This window comes from Colossoma macropomum, unplaced genomic scaffold, assembly GCF_904425465.1.
Source record: "Colossoma macropomum unplaced genomic scaffold, Colossoma_macropomum, whole genome shotgun sequence".
In the NCBI taxonomy this organism is placed as follows: Eukaryota; Metazoa; Chordata; class Actinopteri; order Characiformes; family Serrasalmidae; genus Colossoma; species Colossoma macropomum.
Genome location: NW_023496051.1, coordinates 2,151,771 through 2,178,196, shown reverse-complemented (window position 1 = coordinate 2,178,196; position 26,426 = coordinate 2,151,771). Strand labels below are relative to the sequence as shown.

General features: G+C 41.3%; 1 protein-coding gene across 1 annotated transcript in view; it reads left to right on the top strand.

Annotated features, from left to right (window-relative positions):
* Window positions 1–24,417, top strand: part of smc3 (structural maintenance of chromosomes 3) — a 41,469-nt gene extending 17,052 nt beyond the window's left edge. The window contains 17 exon segments of the mRNA XM_036565126.1: window positions 1–104; window positions 617–716; window positions 2,712–2,872; window positions 5,129–5,231; window positions 5,233–5,271; window positions 5,808–5,958; window positions 6,295–6,447; window positions 11,858–12,009; window positions 12,234–12,392; window positions 15,463–15,570; window positions 15,806–15,914; window positions 16,219–16,466; window positions 17,368–17,580; window positions 17,760–17,951; window positions 19,178–19,355; window positions 21,414–21,520; window positions 23,617–24,417. Of these exon segments, the coding sequence (XP_036421019.1) occupies window positions 1–104; window positions 617–716; window positions 2,712–2,872; window positions 5,129–5,231; window positions 5,233–5,271; window positions 5,808–5,958; window positions 6,295–6,447; window positions 11,858–12,009; window positions 12,234–12,392; window positions 15,463–15,570; window positions 15,806–15,914; window positions 16,219–16,466; window positions 17,368–17,580; window positions 17,760–17,951; window positions 19,178–19,355; window positions 21,414–21,520; window positions 23,617–23,688 (2,349 nt within the window). The 3' untranslated portion in view covers window positions 23,689–24,417.
* The last annotated feature ends 2,009 nt before the right edge of the window (window positions 24,418–26,426 follow it).

Sequence of the window (26,426 nt, the reverse complement as noted above, 5' to 3'; positions counted from 1 at the left end):
AAACTGGACCAAGACCTGAACGAGGTAAAAACCCGCGTGGAGGAATTAGATAAGAAGTACTATGAGGTGAAGAACAGGAAGGACGAGCTGCAGAGCGAGAGAAAGTAAGTGCAGCAGCCCCACTTTCCCCACTCCCCACTCCCCCCCCTGCCTTATGACTAACACAGCCAGAGGCTGCCAACGCTGTGTGACTAAAACGCCCAGCGGCAACCGACACCAGGGCCAGCCTTCATATTCCACATATCGATCTGCTTTCTGCGAGCATCAGGCTGTCTATGACTCACCCAAACAGAAATACCGTGTAGGAGATCCACTCGTTTCTGTTTCCAGTATCCCCTATCTCACACACGCACACTGTCTCCATCCCTCTTGATCTTTCTCGCTCCTTCTTGCTGTTATTCACTCGCTCACATATGTCTTACATCCCTAAGCTTCGCGCTCCCCTGTTGATAGTTATTTATAAGTCTCGAGTCATGGGCTCCCTCCGTATGCTGAGGCTTTACTGTGCGCTATAGCATGAAGCCGTGTGTGGAGCCCGAAGCTCGCCTGGATTAATGCCCAGGCATGGTGTCCCTAAGCTGGGCTGATGGGTGTGTCTCTGCCTCTTCACTTGCAGCTACCTGTGGAGAGAGGAGAATGCAGAGCAGCAGGCCCTGGCAGCCAAGAGAGAGGACCTGGAGAAGAAACAACAGCTACTGCGTGCTGCAACCGGAAAGGTCAGACACTCACTTGGTTGCCACCTATATGACCTTGTTTCATACGTTTAATGCCCTCTAGAGCAGTATTACTCTGACCGCCATACAACTGCACAGTTTACGCTAAGTTAAGATAATCCTTTATTAGTCCCACAACGGGGAAATTCTGAGTGTGACAGCAGCAAAGGGTGAGCAAGGCACTCAAGAAAAAGAAAAGGAGTAACAAGAAGAGAATTAACAAGAAAGTAATTAACTTCAAGTACTTACCAAGGTTTTTACTGTTTGTTAATTGTTACTATATAGACAATATATATAATACTAAACATAAAACATAAGATAAATATAAACTCTATCCTTCACAAAGAAATTACCAATATAAAGAGTTATAAATAAATAAGAAGCTGAGATATTTACACTGTAAGGATATTTTGCCTGAAATTCACATGGAGTAAACAGAGTAATATCAAAACAGAAAGAAAATCAATCAACATTTCATAATATTTAATATATAATAATGATCATTCCTCAGTTTTGTGAGTGCTTACCTCCTTAGTTTTAAACATTTTTTTTATTGCAAAGTGAGCTACACATTTTTAATTACTTTTCACAATTATTCCACAAACTTACCCCTTTGACAGATATACATCTATTTTTTATTTTTGTCCTTGATATTGTTTTTTTAAACATACGTGTTCCCCTAAGTCCGTATTTGCTCTCGTCAATTACAGACAGCTTCTGAAAACAGTTTGTCAGTAAACTATTTTGTGCTTTGTACATTATCTGTGCAGTTTGAAGGTCGACTGGATCACTGAATTTTAAAGCATGTAAATAAAGGCGTTTTGTTCATATATTTTAATTCGTTTTATTGTTTAATATTTAGAAAAGTATGTCTTTTCGTAACCATTTAGACCCCAAAAAGAAAAAAAATGATCTAAAATCTAGAAAAAGATGTCAGTTACTTTACAATGGGTGTTAAATTAGGCTAAAAAATTTGTCATTCCAATGTAATCTTCGCTAAAGATTGAACACAACTACTGTCCCACCCCTCCGTATGGTTTCACAGATCACTTCTTTTCTTTGCAAGATTGAAGCAAAATAAGTTGGTAAAAGATATTAAAGTGGCAAACAATGTAATATAATCAAGTAATATAATCAATGTAATATAATCAATTCTGCGAATAATCACTCCTGAACGAAATTTATGTTTTGTCTATGGAAGTTTCACTTGCGATGGCGTTGAACTTGATTATCCATTCAGTAAAGCAGCTAAACTGACTAAGAAAACACATCACTAAACAAATATTTGAAAAGATTTACGTCTTGATCTTAATATCGCTGCTATCAAGAACAAATCCAGCGAGACTGATCTGTTTCCTTGTCGGATATGACAGTACAGCACGTCTGTCTCTGCATCTTTGGGACATCCATCATAAAAAGGGATGTATAACGATTTGTTCACATTTGATTGGAATATTTTGAATAAAAAATCAACTAAAACGAACAAACATGGCTAATTGTGAAATGTAAATATGTGAATATTATTGTTGGTATTAAGGATGAGTATTTGAGTACTTGATTAAAACTCTTGAGTATTTAAAGCCTGTAAAATGCTGTTCAGACCGGCCTGTATTTTTGAGATTTTTTTTTTTAAAGGATGTTGCAAACTGCAGCTATTTGTAATATCAGTATTGTAATTTCCAATGTTGTAATGTTTAACAAACAGTACGTTTTGCAGGCCTAGTGAAGGTCTTTGAGCCCTGCTGTTTCTGATGTCTCTTCCTGTCTGCTGCTGTGGCATGACAAATGCTTGTCCATAATCCATTATAATTTAAATGATGGCTAAAATGTAATTTAAAAAATGTTTCAAGAAATTTGTCATACAAATCGACATCATCTTACTTGCAGTGAGTCAGTATACAGTCATAGACATCCCATGCTGAAAATCCAAGACAAAAGTGCTCCACAAATAGAAAAAACAGCACTGCTAGAGTTTTAACAGGGTTTGTTTGCTCATAGGCCATCCTGAATGGCATCGACAGCATTAATAAAGTGTTGGAGCACTTCCGCCGGAAAGGCATCAATCAGCACGTCATCAACGGTTACCATGGCATCGTCATGAACAACTTTGAGTGCGAACCTGCCTTCTACACCTGCGTGGAGGTGACTGCTGGAACCAGGTGAGATGCACAGCTCGTATATTCAGTAGTAGGCGTAGATTTAAGTTTAACAGAATTTTTTTCACTTCTCAGTAACGGTGTGATTATTCCCTAGACTGGGCTTGTACATAGAAGCACTGTCAAGTTGTCATGACTGGCTAAACGTGTAAATGCATAAAAGACTGAACATTTCTTAGGCTACGTTCACATTACCAGGTTAAAGTGGCACAAATTTTTCTGCCCTAATGTGACTCAGATCTAGAGCTGGGCGATAAACAAAATTCATATCGTTCGATATCGATACATATTGCGATAAATGTCAAATCATGATTTCTTTCACGTTTGAAGGCTGATTCTGCTCCTGGGTGGTTAATTGTGGTTTTAAACTATCACTAATGGTCCGATCATGACAAACACCCGGCAAACAGTGGAACATTTCACTAATCTGTCATGGAAGAGTGGGAGAAAGTTTCTGAGCTGTTTTTATCAGCTTGAAAAGCACAGCTGCAATTTTTGTAACAGTCATAATTTAAGAGAGAAAACAGATTATTTTTAGCTGTCTGGTGTCGAGCGCTCGGCTACTCCGCTACAAACGCTAAACAAGTGGCCAACAACAGAGCTAAACTCTTTAGTTTCTCAACAACGTCAGCTCGGTTCAGTAGGTCACTGTCACTCCTACCACATCCATGTCAGAGCATGTCACAGTATTCAGACACCAGCTAGACGACTGGGTTTCTCTATGCTATCGCAGTAGTTTAAGGGGTGAACCGCAAAATATCTGACGCTCGCTGTGTAAAAGCATTATCTGCAGTGTGAATCTCTCACACCAGACAAACAGAGTCCTCCTTTTAGGCATGTTTAAACTGAAAGCGGTGCTTTTGTGTCTTGTTTGATCTACAGTATCATCAATTCACTGTGTTATGCCGGAGCGCCAGAGCGCTGCTTCAAGTTAGCCAGCAGCTAAAAACAGCGAGCCTAGAAAGACAGCGCTCTCCCGCTCTCCAGTGCCTCACAGCTTCCTCAGTTTACTTTCGAACATGAACCCACTTCTTTCTTTCACTTTCGTTGCTCGAGAATGCACTAATACTAAAATATGACGGTTTGGCGCTGCAGACGTGATTTAACACCGCTAAAGTTGTTAGGATGTTAGTAAAGAGGTGAGTTCACTGTAGGACAGTACAGTTACGTCACTGATCTCGTCACTCAGACTCGGTCACAGGAGAACAGATCGCAGATAACATCCACTCAGACAGGGAATGTATAACTCCGCGTTTCAGCCGTTGCTAAAGTATATTTGGCGACCCTTTTTTTACTCGTGGCCTCCTCCCTCTCTAATCAAGTCGAAAAATTCGGAAGTGTGCCCTCTCCTGGTGACAGCAGAGTAGTGTCGCTTTCCTTTTAGTAGAAAACGCCACCAGGGCTTTCGCTAAAACGTGGAAGTGTGAGAATGGTGTATTATATCGAACATTTATCGAACCTGTCTTATCGCTCTAATGAGGAAAAGTTATACCGCAATACGTTATCGTTTTATCGCCCAGCCCTACTCAGATCTGATGTTTTCAGAGCTGTGTGGACACGCAAATCTGATCTTTTCTAATCCAACCTGAGCCACTTTCATTTGTGGTCCTAGATCGGATACATATCTGATTTGTGGCCGTGTGACCTTAATGTGATGCTCAGATCAGAAATCATGTTTTTTTCCACTGCGTGTGACCATCATTCAGCGTTACCATGGCAGCAACACCCAACACAAGTTAAAGCCTGTAAACGGTGGAAAAGCAGCTCATCTCACCTTTTTCTCCTTCGTCTCGCTCTAATAATGAAGCTGAGAGCTGATCAGAGTTAATGATCTTCTCAGCGAAGCTCGTTCTGCTCGTTAGTTTGTGCTGATGATGAACGTGATTCATTCACGTGACGTTACTGAGTAGGATGAGCTCATGAGGGTCATTTCAGGACGCCGGTTCATCACATTAATGACAGATTTGAGTCACTTAGCTAAACGAGGGTGAACCATCACGTCAGAGAGATCGGATTTGAGCAAAAAATCGGATTTGAGCGACGAGGCTTGTAATGTGAATGTTGCTTTAGAAAAATGTAACGAAACAGGGAGAGCAAGTGCTTTGCAATTTTTTGTCTGAAATGAGGCTTTTCGGATCCCTCTGTTTCTTGTTAAGAGTTTTTGATGTTTCCACCATATCAGTGCATGCTAACTGTGTGTGTGTGTGTGTGTGTGTGTGTGTGTGTGTGTGTGTGTGTGTGTGTGTGTGTGTGTGTCAGACTGTTTTACCACATCGTAGAAACTGATGAGGTGAGCACTAAAATTCTGATGGAGTTCAATAAGATGAACCTGCCTGGTGAAGTCACCTTCCTGCCCCTCAGCAAAGCTAGACGTCCGGGACACTGCATACCCCGAGACCAACGTAAGCATGCAGTGTGTGTGAATGTGTGAATGCATGTTGAGTGCTTGTAAAGAAAAGCTGCCTTTTTATTTAAATGTTAAGGTTTGGTTTCTCAGACAGGAGTTAAGCTCAGTCCTGGACTATTATAGAAAAATCATTTCAATTCAATTCATTTAGAATGATCTATAATCCAGGACTAGGCTCAAATTCCTGTCTGGGAAACCTGTTGTAAAACATGAGGCATGCTTTGTAATATCCATAACATACAGGTTAGGTAAAGCTATATTTGTACAGGTTTACATTAGTTCTACATTTGTCTTGACTGATATTTCACATTGTTGTGATGATGTACTAATTAAAAGCATACTTTGGATGTTTAGTCAAGCTTTGCTGCTGATAATTATGACTATTTAAACTTTAGACCTGCCCTTCAAAGAAGACATGGTGTTTCTTTTCACAGCAGTGAAGGTGTACCTGCTCAATTAAGTATGTTATTGTGCATACATTATGTTAATATATGTTAACAAATAAAAATTGTTATTTATTTATTTTTTTAGGATGCCATCCCGATGATCAGCAAACTGCGATACAGTCCAAACTTCGATAAAGCTTTCAAGCATGTGTTCGGGAAGACCCTTATCTGCCGAAGTATGGAGGTTTCCACCCAGCTAGCCCGAGCCTTCACCATGGACTGCATCACTCTGGAGGGTGCGGGATCCATGTCATTAAATCAGCACAGCTAATTTAGTTATTATGTTCCGTTGTAGGATTCATGCTTAAAATGACCAGATTGCTGTCGTTATTGTGCACCACTGCCCTGCATTTGTAACTGTAGCTCTTCCAGGTGACCTTTAAGAAGCTGTGTCTTTGGGCAGTCATGATATTTGTGTGTATGATGTTCTTGTGTACAGAAAAATTGAGCTTTAACTCTGTGATATATGTTTGACCATTGCTGTTTCCCTTTGTTGCAGTGTCACTGTATCAGTGATTATATCTAATGCAGTTTTCTGTGTCATAAGTAATAATATGTCTGTGTTTGTGTAGGTGACCAGGTGAGTCATCGCGGCGCTCTGACTGGCGGCTATTATGACACACGGAAGTCTCGCTTGGAGCTTCAGAAGGACATGCGGAAAGCTGAGGAGGAGCTCGCAGAGCTGGAGGCCAAACTTAACGAGAACCTGCGCAGAAACATCGAACATATCCTTCCCATAATGCACAGCGGCAGGGCTTCCCAGTAATGCTGTAGTGTCGGCGCTAAACCCTTGGAGCTCGCTTTTCCCGAATAATTATTTGAGCCGAAACCATGCGTTCTCCTGTTATTAAGAGACGGCAGTAAAAAAAGTGACTTTTTGACTAGGAACAGAATTAATTGTGGCATTTTTTTGCGTTTAGTGTAGGATTTACATTTATTTGCTGAGTTTAACATTTTGGGGGGGAAAAAAACTTGCTTAACTTCTGCACAGGTCACTTTTGTGTTTGTTCCCCCCCAGTATGTTAAATTCTGCAAATAAACAGTAATTGTGCGCTAAAATTCGTGTTCTCTGCAGAGGATGTGGCTTAGAAAATCAACAATAAATGTCAGTTGACCAAGAGTGGCCAAAGTTTAGCGTACAACTGTATACACATTTGTGAAATGTAGAAATTGGCACTAAATCCACCTGGATTAGCATTACAGAGAATTTTTGTGAAGGGTTACAGATGCAGTAAAATGAATGAAGCATGGCTATTTTAATGCAGTAACCAAGTAAACGTACTACTCCTCCAATAAGTCCAATAAATACAACAAATATCAGTTTGAGAGTTGGTTCAAATATAAACATCTGTCTGATGACATTTTTTCATTAGTATTTATTTACTGATACAGAAATTATTTCGATATCATTGTGCTTCTCAGTTTTTTCCCTCCTCAGTTATAAGTGGCTATTAAAGGGATGCCTTTTCATTTTTGCTCAGGGAGGGTGTAACTATTTCAACAGGTATTGAAAAATCAAATTTGAAACAGCTTTTCCAAATGTAAAACCCCTCAGTCTCATCCGAGGGTCTCTCATTCATCATCTTTAATGGAGACTACTGTCAACAAGGCATCTGGGTACATCTTATAAGGGTAAAGTGGGCCATGAAGAAGGGTGGATTATGTTATGTACAACATATAAAATACTGGAAAGGGAATCAAATCTAGACTGCTGAACATATCAAACTTGAACTTATGTGCATTATTATGCCTTTAGTGTGCATGTTTGTGGTCTCAGTGCAGTGGTGTAAACATTAACACGCAAACATTAACGTATGTACGCAACGGACATATTCAGACACTTCTGAATATAGTAGTGAGATACCACTGCATGTGTCGGACCAAATTCTGAAATACATTTGGCAAATTCCTCCCAATCTGAAAGTAGATCAGGAGGTGAAACATCTCTGTGCCAGCCGTCCCCTCAAGACGGCCCCAGAATCTGCACACTAGGAGCAGCACAGACTGGTTGTGAATTGTGGCTGTAGTAGTTGTAGAGCACGTAATATATAACTGTACACAGCTAATTCAGCAGGTCTTCTAATAGCAAGTGTCTCCTGAGTTAAATCTGGCGTGTCTTTCTTAGGGAGCTTTCTGCTAAATACAGAGTGGCCAGGGTGCTGTTTTTGGCTGTTCCTGTTTGGGCCTGGGAGGCAGTGTGATCTGTAATGCTGCGTTTACATGTTGGCGTTCAACAAAAACACTGTTCCCTGCCTCGTTGGTACATGACCAGTGGCGCGGCATGCAGCTGCACAAACGTTGCCACAGTGGCTGTGTTTACATGCAAAGACTTTTGCCCATCCGATTGAATACATTCCGATTACAGATTAAGACTGAGGTGTTTATTCTCACTCTACTCAACAATCTGATGGAAAATCTTCGTTTACATGCTCACCACAAGTGTTTTGATCCAAAATGACACGCATGCGTGGAGAACCGCTTAGAGTAAATGTTACCATGACAGCAAGCATCACGTGAGTCCAGTCGGGTGAGATGAGTTTTCAGTGAGCTGCGCTTGTGTTTTTAATTGATGATTTAAATGATGTGAGACTCAGGAAAACGTCCTTCACATGTCCTTATTAAAGAAGGCCGAGAGGAAGACGTCGTGTTCTGAGACACATAAGCTGGACGTCCGTCCCACCGCCGTCTTTTAAAGATCAGAGCATAAACTTCGTCTCCTCTGCAGACCAGTTTCTGCTCCGCCATGTTGAACGTTATAAACTTTCACACTACGAACATGATCAGAACAGACTTAAACTTTCCGATAGGGAATGTAATCAGATACAGGCGTTTACACGGATATTATTCTTCTATTTAATGGATCATTTACAGGATTACCCACCTCGATCAATCAGATAGAAATTGTATTCTGAATGGCCTCCATCGGACTAGTCTATTCCGACTGAGGAGTTTACATGGACGTGTTCTATTCCAATTGAGCTATTAGTCGGATTATTAACAGATTATTAGGCTGCATGTAAATGTGGCTACTGACAGCATTGTTAGCGAAAATGGATGATTATGGGATGAGACTTGAGCAGGGGCGATTACTTTTATGTAAGATGGAGAACAGCAGGAGGCTGCTCTGTGCTCTTCTTCTTCTTTTTTTCCTCCCCCCTTGTCTATAATACTGTGTACACCTGGATCAACAAAGAGATGTTTAGAGTCTGTGGCTCCCAAAAAAAACTTCCAGTTCCCAAAGGCAGGAAAGTTGACGGAAAGTTCGGCTGACTGCTGCGGTACGCTGCCGCTGCCGCTGCCGCTGGTGTAATTTTGCATTGCTGCTACATTGAAAACAACAGAGTATTCGGTTTGCTGTCGACTGCCGACTGCCTACTGCCTGCCACCAACACACAGACTCATCGTAAGACTGCTCACTTCTAACGTCTGTGTTCTCGCGCTTGGATTGAATAGGAAGAGGTTTCAGGATTACGAGCACTCTTGCTTCATTCATGTGTCACTGTGCTAGGCTGTGTCAAGGTTAATGGGTAGGCGGAAGTGAAGTAAGCTGTGTGTGTGTGTGTGTGTGTGTGTGTGTGTGTGTGTGTGTGTGTTCTAATCTGTGTGTGTGTTCTTAAACAGAGTCTCTGAGGCCCAAAGCTGATTAACACAACACAGAACTGGAGAGGGCAGCTTCATGACTCACCCAGTCGTTCTGTTATTAACGTACGCGTGTTGTGTGTGTGTGTGTGTGTGTGTGTGTGTGTGTGTGTGTGTGTGTGTGTGTGGAACGTTGGGGATGAAGTGAAAGGACAGGAAGTGTGAGTGTGATCAGTGTGAGGATGAGGAGGATCTGGAGGGGTGATGCAATGGCAAGAGTTAGTGTGATGCAGTGCTTTGTAAAGGAGGAGTGTGTGTGTGTGTTGGGTGGATTGTGTGGTCACTGTGTATTCATGCCCCCGAAATAAAACGCGGGTGTGCAATAATTGTGCATGTGCGTATCCTGGAACTGAAGTGGGCTGTGTGTGTGAGTCAGGGTGGGACAGTGGCAGTTTCTGTCCTCAATGATTGAAATTCAGCAACATTTTATACAAAATTATCAGAATACTAAATAAGAATTTCCTTTCCAGTTAATTTTGATATTTGAGTGTCCATAAAAGTTCATAAACAGTTTTTTTTTTTGCCAAAAAAACAGACAGGCTTTGGCCAAAAATGAGAGAGGGCTGTAGGCTTACTTTCTTATAAAAACATAGCAGCATGCAAAAGAACGTATTTTTTATTACTGATAAACGGCTGAGGGGCATCGGTCAGTTTTCATTTTGGATGACTAACTGCCGCTGCATCTTCAGATGAGCTACCAGCTGTAAAACGTGTCACACTGAATGCTGATGAGGACTTGTTGGCTACTCTAAGATATTTTCTTCTCAGTGAAAGACGTTCAACATAGAAATTTCAGAGGAATGTATTTTTACTCTTTCTGGATCCGTCTGCTTGCCTGGTTCGCGGTACAGCAACACTCTGTCTGCCCTTTCAGCCACATCCTTAACGCGTCCTTGGCAACATGTTTGTGTTGAGACAGTCATGTTTTGAAGTTGTGAAGTATAACATTTTCTTTGTCCTCAGTTTATCAGTTTAGAGGTTCAGTTTCTGTCTTTCTATTTTGTTAGAAAATAAAGAACAGAATGGGTGGCAGAGATTTTGCTCTTGAATTGTCAGGTTTCATTTGTCAGTTTTTCCTGTAACAGTTGTGGTTGTAAAGCGTTCCCTCTTTTTTTTTCACAGATGAGTTCCTTCGTGCTGTCAGGTCAAAATCAGAAGGAAACATGAAGTGATTTTAAAAATGTCTGGTTTATTAGTGCGAGTGACATTTATTCACACTGAGTTATTTTTGGTGCATTTTTTGGCCTTGTGCTTGTGTTTTAAAGGGCGAAGAATGTTGAATGAGGAGCCATTTTTGCCCTTTGCCCCTCATTATTTCTGACACTGGTGTATGCATGATGCAGGGGGTTAAAGGTGAAAGCCTCGGCCGGCGTTTGTATATGTGTGATGCGTGTGCACCAGCTTTAAGATTGTAGGCTGTGTGATAGAGTGGGCGGAACAGCTGATGACATAGTGGCACTCCTGGGCTGAAGCGGTGAGTCAGACACAGGAGTGTGTTTTTTAAAAAAAATCCTTCATTCTCCAGCCTTCACTCTCGATTGCCCCCTCCTTTCTCTCTCTCCAGGGGCTTTGTCTGCACTATTCTTAGAGATCCATTCAGAATCCACACAATGACATAACCCTGCAGTCTGCTCTTTCACTCCCAACAGAAGAATGAAGCAAAGTTGTGCAAAGAAACAGTGGGGCTAAATGTGGAGTCGCTGAAGTTTCTGGAAGAAACTTTGACAGCTTTGCTTGTTAATGGTACTTAATGAATCTTTTTTAAGAACTATTATTTATAGACTGTCTTTGATGGATTTTTGTTAAGGCAGGAGTCTGGTGTGTGTAGGTGTGTAGTAAGGCTGCAAATATGGACAGAATATAGTATTGTGATAATATCGCCGCATATTGCAGTTGTAATATACAGGGAGATTCACTCGAAAGAGGCCCCGAATATTCTGTAATAACTCTCGCTAGGACGAAGCAATCTGAACGAAACAACGTGCAATGTGCTCCTCAGTATATGGAGCTTCGAACAAGCCAGGATGCCCCTGTGTCGGAGCGATGAGGTAGGCGCCAGACAGCCGCCGCAACGTTTAACCTCCATTTGCAACTTCTGGGTGCGTACCCCCCGTACCCCTTCATGTGTCTGACAGATCACTTCCAGCATCGCATGTAATGCAGTCAGTTACACATACGTCAAGGGATGTAGCGAATTGGACAGTTGGTAATATCACATTGTTAAAGATTGGCCTGCATTAGTTTCACCAAACTTTTGAGTTATTTGAATACCTTGATTCATGTGAATTCCCAGAAAACCATTTGGTCATAGCAAAACTGATTGGTTAGAGGCGTCGATATTGTAGCCTTCTGTGATGACAGTATTGCACATGCCAAGATTGCATTATAGATTAACAAATACTATATTGTGCAACCCCAGTATGTAGGTTTATACATGTGGATGTGTGTGTGTGTGTTTGTGTGTGTTCATGGTAATCTTCCTTAATGTCTCTATACGTATTAATAACGAGATTGATCAGCTGATGAACCAAATGCAGCAGATTGAGACACAACAGAGGAAGTTTAAGGCCTCCAGAGACAGCATTCTCTCTGAAATGAAGATGCTCAAGGAAAAGAGGCAGCAGTCTGAGAAAACATTCATGCCAAAGGTATAGCATTCACCACGCACGATGACAAAACTCTTAAAGAAAGTGCCAAATACTGTTAACAGAGAACCTTTTTGTCAAAGGTAACACTTACTCGATAGTCTTATTCATGTGGTTACACATATAAACAAACATGCTCAACACATACTCAGAGAAAAAGGAAAAGATTGGAGTGACCGTCTCCCACTTGCTCTTTCCCTTATCTTTGCTCTCCCTCTCTCTTGCAGCAACGCAGTCTGCAGAGTCTGGAGGCCAGTCTGCATGCAATGGAAAGCACACGGGAGTCTTTAAAGGCCGAGCTCGGGACTGACCTGCTCTCCCAGCTCAGCTTGGAGGACCAGCGCCGTGTTGATGATCTCAATGACGAGATCAGACAGCTGCAGCAGGTATGTAATCGCCCGTTTCCACACTGAACCAGAGTGGGGGGGGGGCAGTCATGGGTTCGATCCTCTGAGCCAACAGTACATGACTGAAGTGCCCTTGAGCCAGGCACCTAATCCCCAACTGCTCCCCGGGAGCTGTGGATAGGGCTGCCCACTGCTCTGGGCAAGTGTGCTCACTGCCCCCTAGTGTGTGATTCAGTCATTATGAAATCTGTTTCAGAGCTGTCTAAAATTCAAATTAGATCTGAGCTATTTTAGAATGTGATTCTAGATCCTAGTTCAATACATGGCTGTAACAACGTGATTTTAATCAGAAGTCATGTGCTCACCTCGCCAAACCTCATCACCCAGACACCTGTCAGAGCACAGGTGTGACTAATGACAAACGTGAGTCACTTACAGACGTGAATGTGAACTATTAAATAGGACTGCAGCAACAATATGGCACGTGCGGTGGTGAGCTCGTTTCATGCAAATTCACTTGTTTTATTTAATTTTTTGTTTTGTTTTTTTCAGGAGAGCACATTTAAACTAGAAGCAGGACGTACTGTGTATTCGCTCTCATGTGATCATTGACTTCACACTGGCCGCACACAGCAGGCAGTAGTAGCGATCAAGTGTGCTTGTGTGCTCTCACGTCGTTCTTCACTCGTGACCGTAGAAAAACAAAAGTGCCATGGAAACGTTGCACTTTTTTGCTGTGCCGTGTGCTGTTGATACATTATGTTCAGTGATGCACAGCAGGGAGGTTAACCAAGTCTTCACAAAGTTAACCTCACACTCCTTTTATACTCCTTTTGAAGTATTTGATAGTGAGTTTCTGGATCTGAACAAATATATTGTATAAGTAGCTCAAAGCATGTCAGACAATTTCAGCAGGTATCTATATTTGTACACTAGCATCTACCCTGATTTAAAAAAAAAAAAAGCCTATGATGAGATCAAAGTAGCAGCAGTAGGTACTGATAGGAAGGATTTCACCCTTACTCATTACTGAAGCTGTTGTTGAAGTGCTAAATGTGCTCCCACACAGTGCAAATGAGGCTTATAGAATAGAGTAATGAAGAGAAACCAAGTCATTTGACATAATCTCAGTCTCAACTGCTATAAAGCCAGGCATATCATACGGTACTCACACTGTACGAAAACGTTCGGTCCGACTGACCTGACGCTACATGGATGCTTACGCTGCATGTGAAACGCAGGCCCTACAGTGAGCTCTGTCTACAATAAAGCTGTTTCAGTCAAAACAACACGCTGCGCCTCCGATGTCCTAATCAAAACACTGGCTGAATCTCAAACGGCTCCCTGCTCCCTACATAGTGCACAACATATTAAAATAGATGCATAAAGTGCATCACATGTCTAAAAAATAGCCCTCTGAGATTCAGCCGTGTGTTCACAGCTCCATACTGGACAAACAGTGCGCTATTTTGGTGTAGAAGCCAGAACTTAGTGCACTACTTAAGCAGTAGGGGGCTGTTTGAGATTCAGCCATCGACAAACCGCTACAACAGCTTTGCTAGAACGTGCCACACTGTGCACTGAAGCTGAAGAGCAGGCGGTCTACAGACGGACAGCTCCACGATGACAAAAACACTGTGTTTATTTACACCTTGCAATTCAACTCAGTCAAACGGAGCAAAGTCGTCATATACGGGCGCTGGTGCTGCAAAGGTGGACTTTTTTGCCTCCGTCTTAACAGTTACCAGAAAGCCAGCTAAGATGTTAAACAATAAATGAATCATCTGTCGACACTCACTGTACGTTCAAACCAAAACTTAAGGGCATGTTTGCTTTTTTTACTCACACAGCATTTCAAATGCCAAAGGAATATTACTTTTTAGTCATACAGAAGCCATTTGATTCTTATTTCTGTTCAGTGTGCAAGTTTTATATTATGTATTCTGAGAGGAGTCCTGTGTAGGTGGTGCATCTGGCAGCACACTCTAATCTTGTTTCAGTGCCCAAGTGACTTTAAGGAATATTTCATCCAAAAATACTAATACGGCTTCATCGAATGAAAGATAGTGGTGCTTGTTAAGCATGTCAGCATAAGCAAAGTGCTAACTAGCACCTGTTGACTTTTAGGTATTAGCCACTTTAACAGGTTTTAGGTGACATTTATTTCGCATATATTGCAAGTGTTTGTTCCCTTTATTGTGGTCTTAGCTTGTATGAACTGTATGAATTAAGATTCTCTTATAATTACTATATGAAGCTGACTTGCCCCACCGTCTCCGTTCGGTCCTAGAACTGTAACACACAGCTCGTTAGCACAACACACATTCGCACACGGTGTAGTAAAAGGTTCTTCTGTCATTACACAAGTGAACAGCAGAGCGGCCACCTCTTCTCATGTTCTGTTTGGCTTTCATTTGGTTTTTAATCAAGCTGTCTTTTTATTTATGGACTGTATTGTTTAAATATATAAGTGGGATTGGATTTTTTTTTTTTTTGTTGTTTTTGTCTTTAAATAAATGTTTGGAATACAAATGGGTCTTGACCCAGACAAAACATGGTGCATTTTAGGGATTCTGGATTTCTAAGAAGTTTTATTTATTCTGTTCTAGTTGATATGCAAGAGAGTCTAACGGGGCTGAATGATTTGAGGAAAATATCAAATTGCGATTTTTCTGCTCGATGTCGCGACTGTAATTTAAATTGGGATTATTTTCTGTCCAAGTCCAGGCCTGTTATTTCGGGCAAGAAGGCCAGAACATCCACTTTTTTCGGCTTGAGACTTGAACACTGAACGTGCCAGACTTCTGGTTAGTTGTTTGGTTGCTTCTGATTGGTCAAACTCATCTACAGGCAGTTTACAAGCTCTGATTTCAGGTTAATGCTCCCCAATTAGGAACATTGTTAATAAAAAAATATCTGTAATTAAAATTGCAATCTTTTAAATTGCGATTTCGATATAAAAACGATGAATCTTTCAGCCCTAGAGTCTAATAGTGAACGTGAAAATGTTGTTGGTACACAAACGTCTCATATATGAACAAGTTTGAAGCCCTTTAAACGATCAGTCAGTTAGTGCATGTGTAAAGATGATTTTTTTTTTCTGTCACAGGACAACAGACAGCTGCTGAATGAGAGAATTAAACTGGAGGGCATTATGACCAGAGTTGAGACGTACCTCAACGAGAACCTGCGGAAACGTCTTGATCAGGTGGAACAGGTGGGTTACACCAGGTTCACCAACTATTTTCCTGCTCTAACATATGTCTCATTCAGCTCACCAGGTGATTTACTAAGTCTTGGTTGAACACGAATGAGTCCAGTGAGGTATGTTAGGCGTGTGACCCACTACACTGCTGTGTTGGGCTTGGTGAGAATTATGGACTAACTGGAAACCATGAGGGTGAGGGCACAAAAAGATAGAGGAGCTGATCTATACTTGGTTGTGTTTTTAGGAGCTGAATGAGCTGAGAGAGACGGAAGGAGGAACAGTCCTCACAGCCACTACGTCAGAATTAGACGGCATCAACAAACGCATTAAAGATACAATGGCCCGCTCAGAGGGTGAGTACAAGGAAAATTAAGCAATAAACACTAAATAAGCAATAAATTTAAACGAACTGTTCAGTGTTGCTTGTTCCACAACGCGGCTGATGTTTGGCTGAAGACATTTTTTGTTGTACAGTGTCAGAAAACAAGCAAGTCTATTTGAGATTACTTAACGAGAAAGTAAGCTTGTCAGCTTCAGTGATAAACTAAAGAAGCCAACTTGAGATATCAAACGTTTAATCCAATCTATGGATTAAAAACACTGGTATATAGCTATAATATAATAGTGCCATGTTAACATTGTGGTCCTCTGTCTTAGACCTGGACTCACTAATCGATAAGACTGAGATTGAGATCAAGGACCACATTAAGAGCATGGATCGCTGGAAGACCATTGAGAAGGAGCAGAACGATGCCATCAACCATGACACCAAGGAGCTGGAGAAGATGACCAACCGGCAGGGAATGCTGCTGAAGAAGAAGGAGGAGTGCATGAAGAAGATCCGCGAGCTCGGCTCGTTGCCCCAGGAGGCTTTCGAGAAGTATCAGACACTCACGCTCAAACAGGTGGGGCTTCGGTCTTCTGAGTCGTCTTGCCTTTTCTCTTTTAATTCTTTCTTTCTCTTCTCTTAAATCTTAAGTCTCCAGTCTTGCAGTTTCTAATATCGTTTTGTCACTTCCTGTCCTGTTTTTGTTTCATCTCATCACCTTTGTCTCTCATCTTGACTCTTTCACCTGTTGGCCTTGTTACCTCTTTTCTTGCTCTTTTTACTTCTCCCCACTTTTGCTTCCCTTCATCCCACAGCTACACGCGTCAGCTGCCATTGCTGAATCCGTGCAACTTTCATCTCTTTTCTTTCTCTCTCTCTCCCATCCTCCCTCTCTCTCATCCCCCTTTTCTCTCTCTCTTTTCTGCTGTCTTAGGGCTCCCACTGTGTCACAGCCCTCCTACACAGAGGTGACTCACACCTTCATTATCCCCCCTTCTCCCTCTCCATTACATTAATTTCTCTGTGGACTCGAGAGAACGATGAGGGGGATGTTGAGAATCGTGTCATTTTCATCTGTGCAGCTTTAAATATCTTTGCGAAATTTCACCATGAGCTCCTGTTGAAACACCGTTTATGAGAAATTACCGCAGTCTATAAATGCAGCCTTGCTGAGCAGTGATTCAAAGAACAAGACTCGTTACATCACTGTATTTTTACAGCTGTATTTAGAACTTGCAGCTACTGTTTTTTGACCACCCAAGGACACAGCTTTGGGTTTACTAATAGAGAGCACTTATTGTTTGGTCGAGTGTGCATGGCAAGGTTGTTGATGTCTGTTCATCCAGTGTTGAAAACCATTCCAGTTAATGCAGTGATTCACAGCAGGGGCTTTATATACAAGAAAACATGCATTTTGGTCATGAACTACGTTTTGTTCAGAGTCTAAACACACTCTCTGTCTGCGCGTCTCTCTGCAGCTATTCCGGAAGCTGGAGCAGTGTAACACAGAGCTGAAGAAGTACAGCCATGTGAACAAGAAGGCTCTGGACCAGTTTGTGAATTTCTCTGAGCAGAAAGAGAAGCTGATTAAGAGACAAGACGAGCTGGACAGGGGCTACAAATCCATCATGGAGCTCATGAATGTCCTGGAGCTGCGCAAATACGAGGCCATCCAGCTCACTTTCAAACAAGTATGTACACCACGATCATCTTCTGGCAGGTATCTTCAGAGGTACCCGTCTGTAGGTGCTGTATCTGTATCTGCTGTTCGTTTACCGTCTGATTTTTCTGAACTCTTACCACATTTATTTATTTCATTAGCTTAAGGAATCAAAAAGGGCTGTGAATAAGTTTGATCTTTTTCTTGCAGGTGTCGAAAAATTTCAGTGAGGTGTTCCAGAAGCTTGTTCCGGGAGGGAAGGCCACTCTAGTGATGAAGAAAGGAGACGCTGAGGGGGGACAATCTCAGGACGAAGGCGAGGGCGGAACTGACAGTGAGAGAGGCTCCGCCTCACAGAGCAGCGTGCCAAGTGTTGACCAGTTCACTGGAGTTGGCATCCGGGTTAGTGGCAGATAACTGTGTTTGTGTGCATGTACATGTAATAATATATTCATAATTTTCTTGATAAGCTGGTGAATGATGGACTTTATTTATTTAACCAGTAGAACACAATGGAGTGTGATATACAGCTGTAATGTTATTGGCGATAACACACTCCTCGAGTGTTCTATTGCTTTTATACAACAGTTAAATAAATAAAGTAATAAATTAATAAACTGGGCTGTGAACGCGGCGTTTAATATGTTTTAATGTTCGCAGTTCCTTCAGCCAAATTATAGGTTATATAACAAGCAGCTTGTTGCTACGTCAGAGTAACGAACTCCGCCCACTCTGCTCAGTCTGCTGTAAGCTTCGCCTTTTGAAGGACAGACTGAGCCATAAAACTGCCGCAATATCAAGTTCAGCTCAGTTTTGTCAGTTTCTGCCAGATCAGTATTAATGTTGTTTTGTTCCAGCCAGTCTGTAAAACATCTTACAGCCCGTTTAGTTTGGCGAATGGTGTTGGGTTCATTTCTGGCTGATTCCAGATTGTTTAGCTGTTCTTCTGTCACAGCTGCCGACTGAAAAGCTGCTCAGTGGTGATGACAGTTTGGGAATTTAGTGTCGTCTCATCTTCAGAGTCTGACCAAATCGGCTGTCGGTCAAATGTGATCTTAAAAGTGTCCGTTTTCTGTTTGTGGCAAAGTAAGAAGTAAAAACATTCAAATGGCTCGAGCGTCTCCTACAGCAGTCAAAGTCGTTGCTTAGCAACAGCGTCTCAGCGGAGTAATAGTGTTTCTGGAAAACCCGTGATATTATGGCGAAATAACAGCACAGCACTCAACCAATCAGCTTGCGTGGCTGGAACTAACTGTTGTATAATTTGAGTGAAATTATTTAGCCAACATTTGTTGGATTGTTGTCCATAATTTCTGTACGATTATGTCTTATCAATGAGTTTTTCTGGGATCTGGTTCACCAAACTAATAAGCACATGCAGAAACTGTCAGTTGTTCAGAATGAACGCGCCTATGACTGTTTAAGACATTTTTTGTCCTCTGGTCATTGAGACAGTCCTAGAAATGCTAAGATAATCAGTCTGGTGTGAGGTACACATGGTCATACCATGCAGTCCTGTCTACATAACAATGCTTTGGGGAAATCTGGGCCACGAACTGGTATAAAATGCCTAGAGAATGTAAACGATACTATTGTTTTACTAACACTTTGTGTTTCTCCTGTCTTAGGTGTCATTCACAGGCAAGCAGGGAGAGATGAGGGAGATGCAGCAGTTGTCTGGAGGTCAGAAATCTCTGGTGGCACTTGCCCTCATCTTCGCCATTCAGAAGTGCGATCCTGCCCCCTTCTATCTGTTTGATGAGATCGACCAGGCCTTAGACGCCCAGCACAGAAAAGCTGTGTCAGGTGAGACTCTTGCCAAGTAGTATGAGCTTGTAACGGGAGCACCATGCATGTTGGACCATGTTAACTGGAGTCCTCTGGCTTTCATTCTTTTAGGCACATTTGAAAGAAATCTCTTGCTGTCCTTGAATCATGAGAACAGAAATGAACATCAGTGCCATTTTTGCATTGAAAAGCATTATACCAGTGTCCTCAGAACACCTGCAAACAGCAGAGGTCTTAGTCTAAACTGTGAGTTGGGCTGGGAATTGAAATTCAATACCTTTGTGGTACAGACTGATTTGCTTCAATACTGCAGACTGTCAAAAAAAAATCCACGTCCTTTAAAACGAAATTTCATTAACTGAGTACTTACCTCAGCCTTATCAGTGTCCGTGAGCCAGTAGGCATTTATCGAAATCTGGACTGTTGATTGGTCTAAATTACAATTTGTAAGCACCTTATTAAATCAGTGCTTCTCGATTAGTGCTTCTATCTGTTGCAGTCAGTAAATATTCTTGTGTTTCACGTGACGTCACACTGTATAGTCGGCGCCATTTTGAGGACCGAATCAGAGAGTGACTGCGCTGCGCGACGCCTTCAATCAGCAGTGCTTTGTGAATGATTCACTTGCGAGACGCGACAGAAGCCGAGAGACTCAGTGTTTCAGTGTTTTCACTCCAGGCTTGGAGCCCCTGCACTGTATAGTTTAGTGTTTCTCTCTGCTGTTCACCTCGTTCAGCTCAAGAAGGTGTTAATTAGCTAATAATATCAGGTATTTTAACCAGGAAACCACAGTTATGCAGTGCAGGGGTTTCAGGACTGGAGCTGAACTCTGAACTAACTGAACTAACAAACTTACAGAATCACGTCTGTCGCAACACGACGTTGTTTTCAGACCCACGACATTCAGTCTGATATTTAACGTTAATGTTTCTCCATTCAAACCTCATTTAAATCTCCAGAAACAGAGAGTGAAGTTATACCGGCTGTCTGCAGCTCCTTCAGGGGGACTGTTTATCTCTCGGCTATTAACGTTAGCTAAAGTTATCTAAAGGCCAGCATTGTTCACATCTGTGTTAATTAGCTGATGTCGTTACCCTCCTATGATCACAGAGTGTTTCTCCTCTTTATGCAGCACCATGGGATCCTTTACCCACCCTGACGTGAAGAACCGGTGGGCTTCTGTGTTTTTAAATTCTTTGAGAGACTCTCCAGAATAGTGAGAGGGGCTGAGTATGAGATAAATATAAATGTCAGGAAAACTTTTCCACCAGTTTAAGTGGAACCAGGAGTTCAGGGGAAACTATAAGGATCTCAGCCTATTTTATCGACTTTGTCCAGGTAACATATTTACTCTTCCAAAGTAAGGAGAGTAATTTTAGCCATATTTCACCTCTAGTTATGTTCGTACGGAGCAGCGAAGCCAGAAATTCGGTCCCTAATATGGAGGCCACGACAGAAAAATCACATGACTAAAACCCGAGGATACCCACGTCCATCACCTCTCACTCGTTTAAGCTACACACACTTTCAGTTTATGAGTATTAAAGTATTGAATAAGGCAGGCATGTCAGACTGGGGACCTTCTAGGTCAAAGTGCCATGGAGATCAGCGTTTACCTTCATCTAACTATCTGAATTCAGTTCATGAAGGCTCTGCTAATTAGCTGATGAGCTGAATCAGGTGTGTTTAATGAGGCAGTGTGCTGAAGTCTGCAGTGTTTTGGCCCGTAAGGATTGGATCCTGACACGTGTGAAATAAAGTATCGCTGAGGAGTCTGTATCAAAGTCGAGGTATCGGTATTGGTATCTGAATTGAGCTTAACAATACCCAGCCCTAATTGGAGGTGTTGGGGAGGCGGCTGTGTTGTGCGTGTGAATGTGCGAAGACAATGAGTCTTTACATTAATCAGAGGTTCTATACTGTTTCCACCCACTCAGGCCTTTCAGCAAAAACAGTCCTGTCTGTGTAGAAACTGGTGGATGAAGTCATTACCAATTACAGGAAACACATTCCTGTTCTTGATTAGTAGTCAGGCATTATTTTTGCTCTTATCTGTTTGTTTGTTTATTTTTGTAGACATGATCGTGGAACTGGCAGGACATGCTCAGTTCATCACCACCACTTTCAGACCAGAGCTGCTGGAGTCAGCCGACAAATTCTATGGAGTCAAATTCAGAAACAAGGTAACTTTGGCCAAAGTGCTTAGATCTGTTACTGCCGAAGACTCTAGGTTTAGTCTAAAGCCATGGAAAACCCGTAATGTTATTTTTGAATACATAGTTGTTTTATTTTGTTTTTTTTTGTTTTTTTTCCTCTGCATTTTGATCTCCCATCCCTATGAAACAGCATTTTTGATCACTGAAAATGACATTTTCTTTTTTTTTATATAGAATTTTTTTGGATTTTCTCCCCAATTTAGTCGTCTCCAATTCCACCCACTAGTTAGGACTCCCCCAGTCGCACACAAACCATCAGCGCTAGGACGGTGAAGGCTAACACAGGCCTCCTCTGAGACCCTGTGAAGCGCCATCACATTGTTTTGAACTGCCGCTAACGCAACGTCAGTGGACAGCCAAACACTCGGAGGAGAACACTAACTGCCAGATCAGTTACGTCAGCTAACAGACGCCGGCGCTGACTAGCATCACGTTTAAGTGTTGGGGGAGAGGGAGGGGCCATCCTACCCACCCAGAGAGGGAGGCCAATTGAGGCCGATCTCCTGATGAAAGGGCCGCGCTTAGACGGTCCCGCCATTTGGGGGCCCCATAATGACATTTTCTGAAAATGCTCTCCAAGGTGGAGCGAAAAACAGCTTTTTGAAAATGCTGAGACTGATAATGATCACGCCCCTAACTTGCGCATGCCTGTTGCTGTTTTCGTTTACCGAGCATGCAGAATTTTTCAGAATACGTCTGATCTCTGGGTTGTTTCTGTGTGTTCAGCAGATTGGGATGATGGTCACATGTTCACACCTGAGTTCAGTGTTACTTTTTGATTAAAACATAGTGTAGAAGTGTTAGAATTTACTGGGCTCAGTTCTTTTAAACATAGTGTGAACTCCATTATAAATACTGAAATATCTCACTGATTCTAAAGCTGTATGACTTGGTCGTCGTTAACCAGTATTCACCAATGTGAAAACAATCTTAACCTCCTGACACAAATTAAGTGGTAACTGATCGGGACGGTGTGGACATTTCGGAGTGAGTGGCATCGGCGCAGCAAGCTGTAGGCTTTTATAAATCGGACTTTGAATGTTGTGGAGTATTAAATTGCGGAGGTCTGGTGGCCTGCAGCTCAAAACCTACACTGTTTGTAACACTGCTGTCAATTAGAAAATCAGCTTTGCGACACGCTGTATTCTGTGCAGCGCAAATAGTATTGTGTTCTCCTGTGGACGGAGAGACTTTAAAAAACACTAGCCACGTTTACATACAGCCTAATAATCCGTTAATAATCCAACTAATAGCTCAATCAGAATAGAAAACATCCATGTAAACACCTCAATCGGAATAGTCTACTGTGATTGAGGCCATTCGGACTACAGTTTCTATCCGACTGAATGAGGAGGGTAATCCTGTAAATAATCCGTTAAATAGAAGAATAATATCCGTGTTAACGCCTGTATCTGATTACATTCCCTATCGGAAAGTTTAAGTCCGTTCTGATCATGTTCGTCGCGTCATAGTGAAAGTTTATACCGTTCAACATGGCGGAGCAGAAACTGGTCTGCAGAGGAGACGAAGTTTATGCTCTGATCTTTAAAAGACGGCGGTGGGACGGACGTCCAGCTTATGTGTCTCAGAACACGACGTCTTCCTCTCTGCCTTCTTTAATAAGGACACGTGAAGGACGTTTTCCTGAGTCTGACATCGTTTTAAAGCAATTAAAAACACAAGCGCTGCTCATCTCGCTCTGACAGGACTCACCTGATGCTGGTTGTCATGGTAACTTCTACACGAAAACGGAGATTACACGTAACCAGAGATTTTCCATCAGATTTAGCGTAAACACCTCAGTCTTAATCTATAATCGGAATGTGTTCAGTCGGATTGGCAAATGTCTTTGCATGTAAACACCGACACTGTTGGTCTGGACGAATATTTCTTTTTTTTTTTTTGAAAACTGAGAAAGGAAAAAAAGTTTCTACAAAGTTTTTCAAAAATGTCCGGACACATGCGGAGGAGGTCTGAATCAAACCTTAGATGGAAGAGGCCTTCTTTCTTTCTCACACTCACTTCTTCTCACTTTCTGTTTGTGTGTCCGTGTGTGTCATAAGGTGAGTCACATCGATGTGATCTCGGCGGAGCAGGCGAAGGACTTCGTGGAGGACGACACCACTCATGGCTAAATGACGAAGACTTTTCCTCTCCTCCTCCTCCTTTTCTGTCTGTCTGTTCTAGTTCCCACACTTCGTTCTGCCCAGTTGGAGTGAATGAAACATGTACCAGTTTTTTTTTCTAATCTGATTTTAAGCAGGTTAGGGTTTTTGTAAGCTGCCGTTGTGTTTGAGAAAAGCATTTTCTTTATTGTTAAATCTTGTATTTCACACAGAAAAAACACTGAAAACGCATGTTTGTTTTTAATTATTCTGCTGAAATGTGTTGTGCTGTTTTATTTTAACCCATTTATTTCAATTTGAAAGACACCCTGGGGGGCTGATCGTACGGATGCTTTTCAAAAGAAAAAAGAAAAAAAAAAAAAACGTATGGAAGTCAACTTTCGGATAGCTTTAGGCAGAGTGGGTGTGATGACACATCTTCAGTTTCTTCCCTCAGCCCCTCAGCCTGCCCTGTGTGGTAACGTTTGCATCTTGTTCAGTAACGGCCAAAAAATCCCCGTCAGGCCTGCATACGTTGGGAAAAACCTTTCAACTTGAAATAACTGAACGTCCAGTTTTTAGCCATCTGTTATATATTTCTCTCATTCTGTAGCTTCCCTGACTCATTAAAATATTGTTTTTAAAATTTTAAATTCCTTAGGCTATTTCAGATCAAAGTAGTCTATTTTACTTAATAACCCACTTTAATGTGTTTTTCACTCGTTATTCCAAAACAATAAATAAAGATGTCCAGATGTAGAGGCTGTTATTCTCGTTTCTTTCATCACCACTAGGTGTCACTGTTGTAAAAAAAGACGTAACATCGGTGCTACTGTTTTATACTCCAGCTCAGTAAGAGTGATGCGCTGTATTACAAGATAAGCTTTATCAAAGTAAACAAGATAAAAATAAGAAATTGTGTCTTCCATAATCATATAAATTGAAAAATATATAAAGGGGAAAGTTTGTGATAAGTTCGCTTTGAAGCATCACAGCAGTAAGAGCTTAAATGTTGATGCAAAATTAATAATAATCATTTGTTTTTTTTGTGAGTCTTTGATTTAGGAATGTTTTTCTGATGATATGAGGACTTTAGGATCAACAAGTGCTGTCATTTATCCAGCTATCTCATGCGGTGTTTGGTGAAAATGTTGTATTTTGGGGTTTTCGCTTTCTTGCTTTGTCCTGCTGTGTTTTTACTATGCAGACGCAGACGTTCAGAAACGCCACTGAGCACGAAATAAACAGATTCTAAGTTACTTCCAGGCTCAGCTCTGCAGCAAGGACTGCACCGCAAGTTCAAAACACCAGCCTGTGTTTAAAACAATGGGGCTCATTCACCAACTGTTCTTAAGAAGACATTTCTTCTTGCCTACTTTCACAAAGATTCACCAATATTTTCTTATTTGGGATTTGTTCTTAGGTAAGAACTGAATCTGCACACTTAAGAGCAGGTGTGGACGGTTCTGTGGTTTAAGAACACGTCATGAATCTGACGTAGACTTTTTAACCTCTTATTCTCCAGGGTATATTTTGGTTTGTCCATTTGAATTTACATGACCAAATTGTAAGGCAAATTATTCATGTAAATTTGTATTTTATTTATTTATTTATTTATTTTTAAAAGCTCCCCTCAAATTAACAGAACGTGTTTTATGATACACATATTGCTATATGCTTATAATTTACTGCTGAAAGCCAAAAATCTCAGACGCTCTTTGTATTATTTTATAAAAATAATGTTTAAAGATCAGATCACTGAAGAGACGCCATCTGTTTATAGTTTATAGCCCAGATTTGTGGAAAAACGGGTCGATTTTCAGTAGAAAAAAAATTGTGAGTTCAGCTTCTTTTATTATAAGGGTTTAAAATTACATCACCCATCTATTTGACTGGAAAGAAGACAGTCACAGCTCTCATATGACCCCCACCTTTTGAATGTAACTTATGAAATATGACAGTTATGAAGAATATGACGAAGTGCGTTTTGGAACCACCGGTGGTCTCAAGGAGTTAAAGAGGTTAATAGCATCTTTCTCAAGAACACATTTTAAGAAAAAAAATAGGAAGATATTAGAGAATGAGGCCCAATATTAGTCAATCCTTATTGTGATCTGGCTGAAGACTGACCCGAATTATACCGGCTGTAACTGCGTTTGGTGAATGTCATGAACACCTTCATCCAAAACGCCAACAAAACTCATCCAGGACTAATAGGAATTCGCCCTGATGGTCACAGTACACTTTTTTATTTGTTCCACTGGCAGAACTTTGCCAAACATACACTACATGTCCAAAAGTTTGTAGACACCTGCTCATGTTTCTTCTGAAATTAAGGTTATTAATTGAGTCTCTTCCTCTACAACAACCTCTGTTCTTCAGGAAAGGCTTTATGCAGGATGTTGGAACACTGCTGTGAGAATCTGATAGCATTCAGCCACGAGAGCGCTGATGAGGACAGTTACTGCACTGCAAAAAAAGGTATCTTGTCAAGTGAAATCAAATTAATTCTAGTTGATCTATCTAATGTCTTATGTTGAGATGGTTGTGCACTCATTTTAAGATTGTTTAGCTTATTTATAGATATTTTTACCTCTTTTAAGTCATTTTAAGTAAAATTCTCACAATACTGGCAGATCATTTTTCTGGTTCCAAGCACATTTCTTCATCTGCCAAAATAATGAGATGATTTTGCTCAATAAAATGACTTAAAACAAGTAAAAATGTTTGGAAATAGATTAAATAATCTTAAAAATAAGCCTACAACA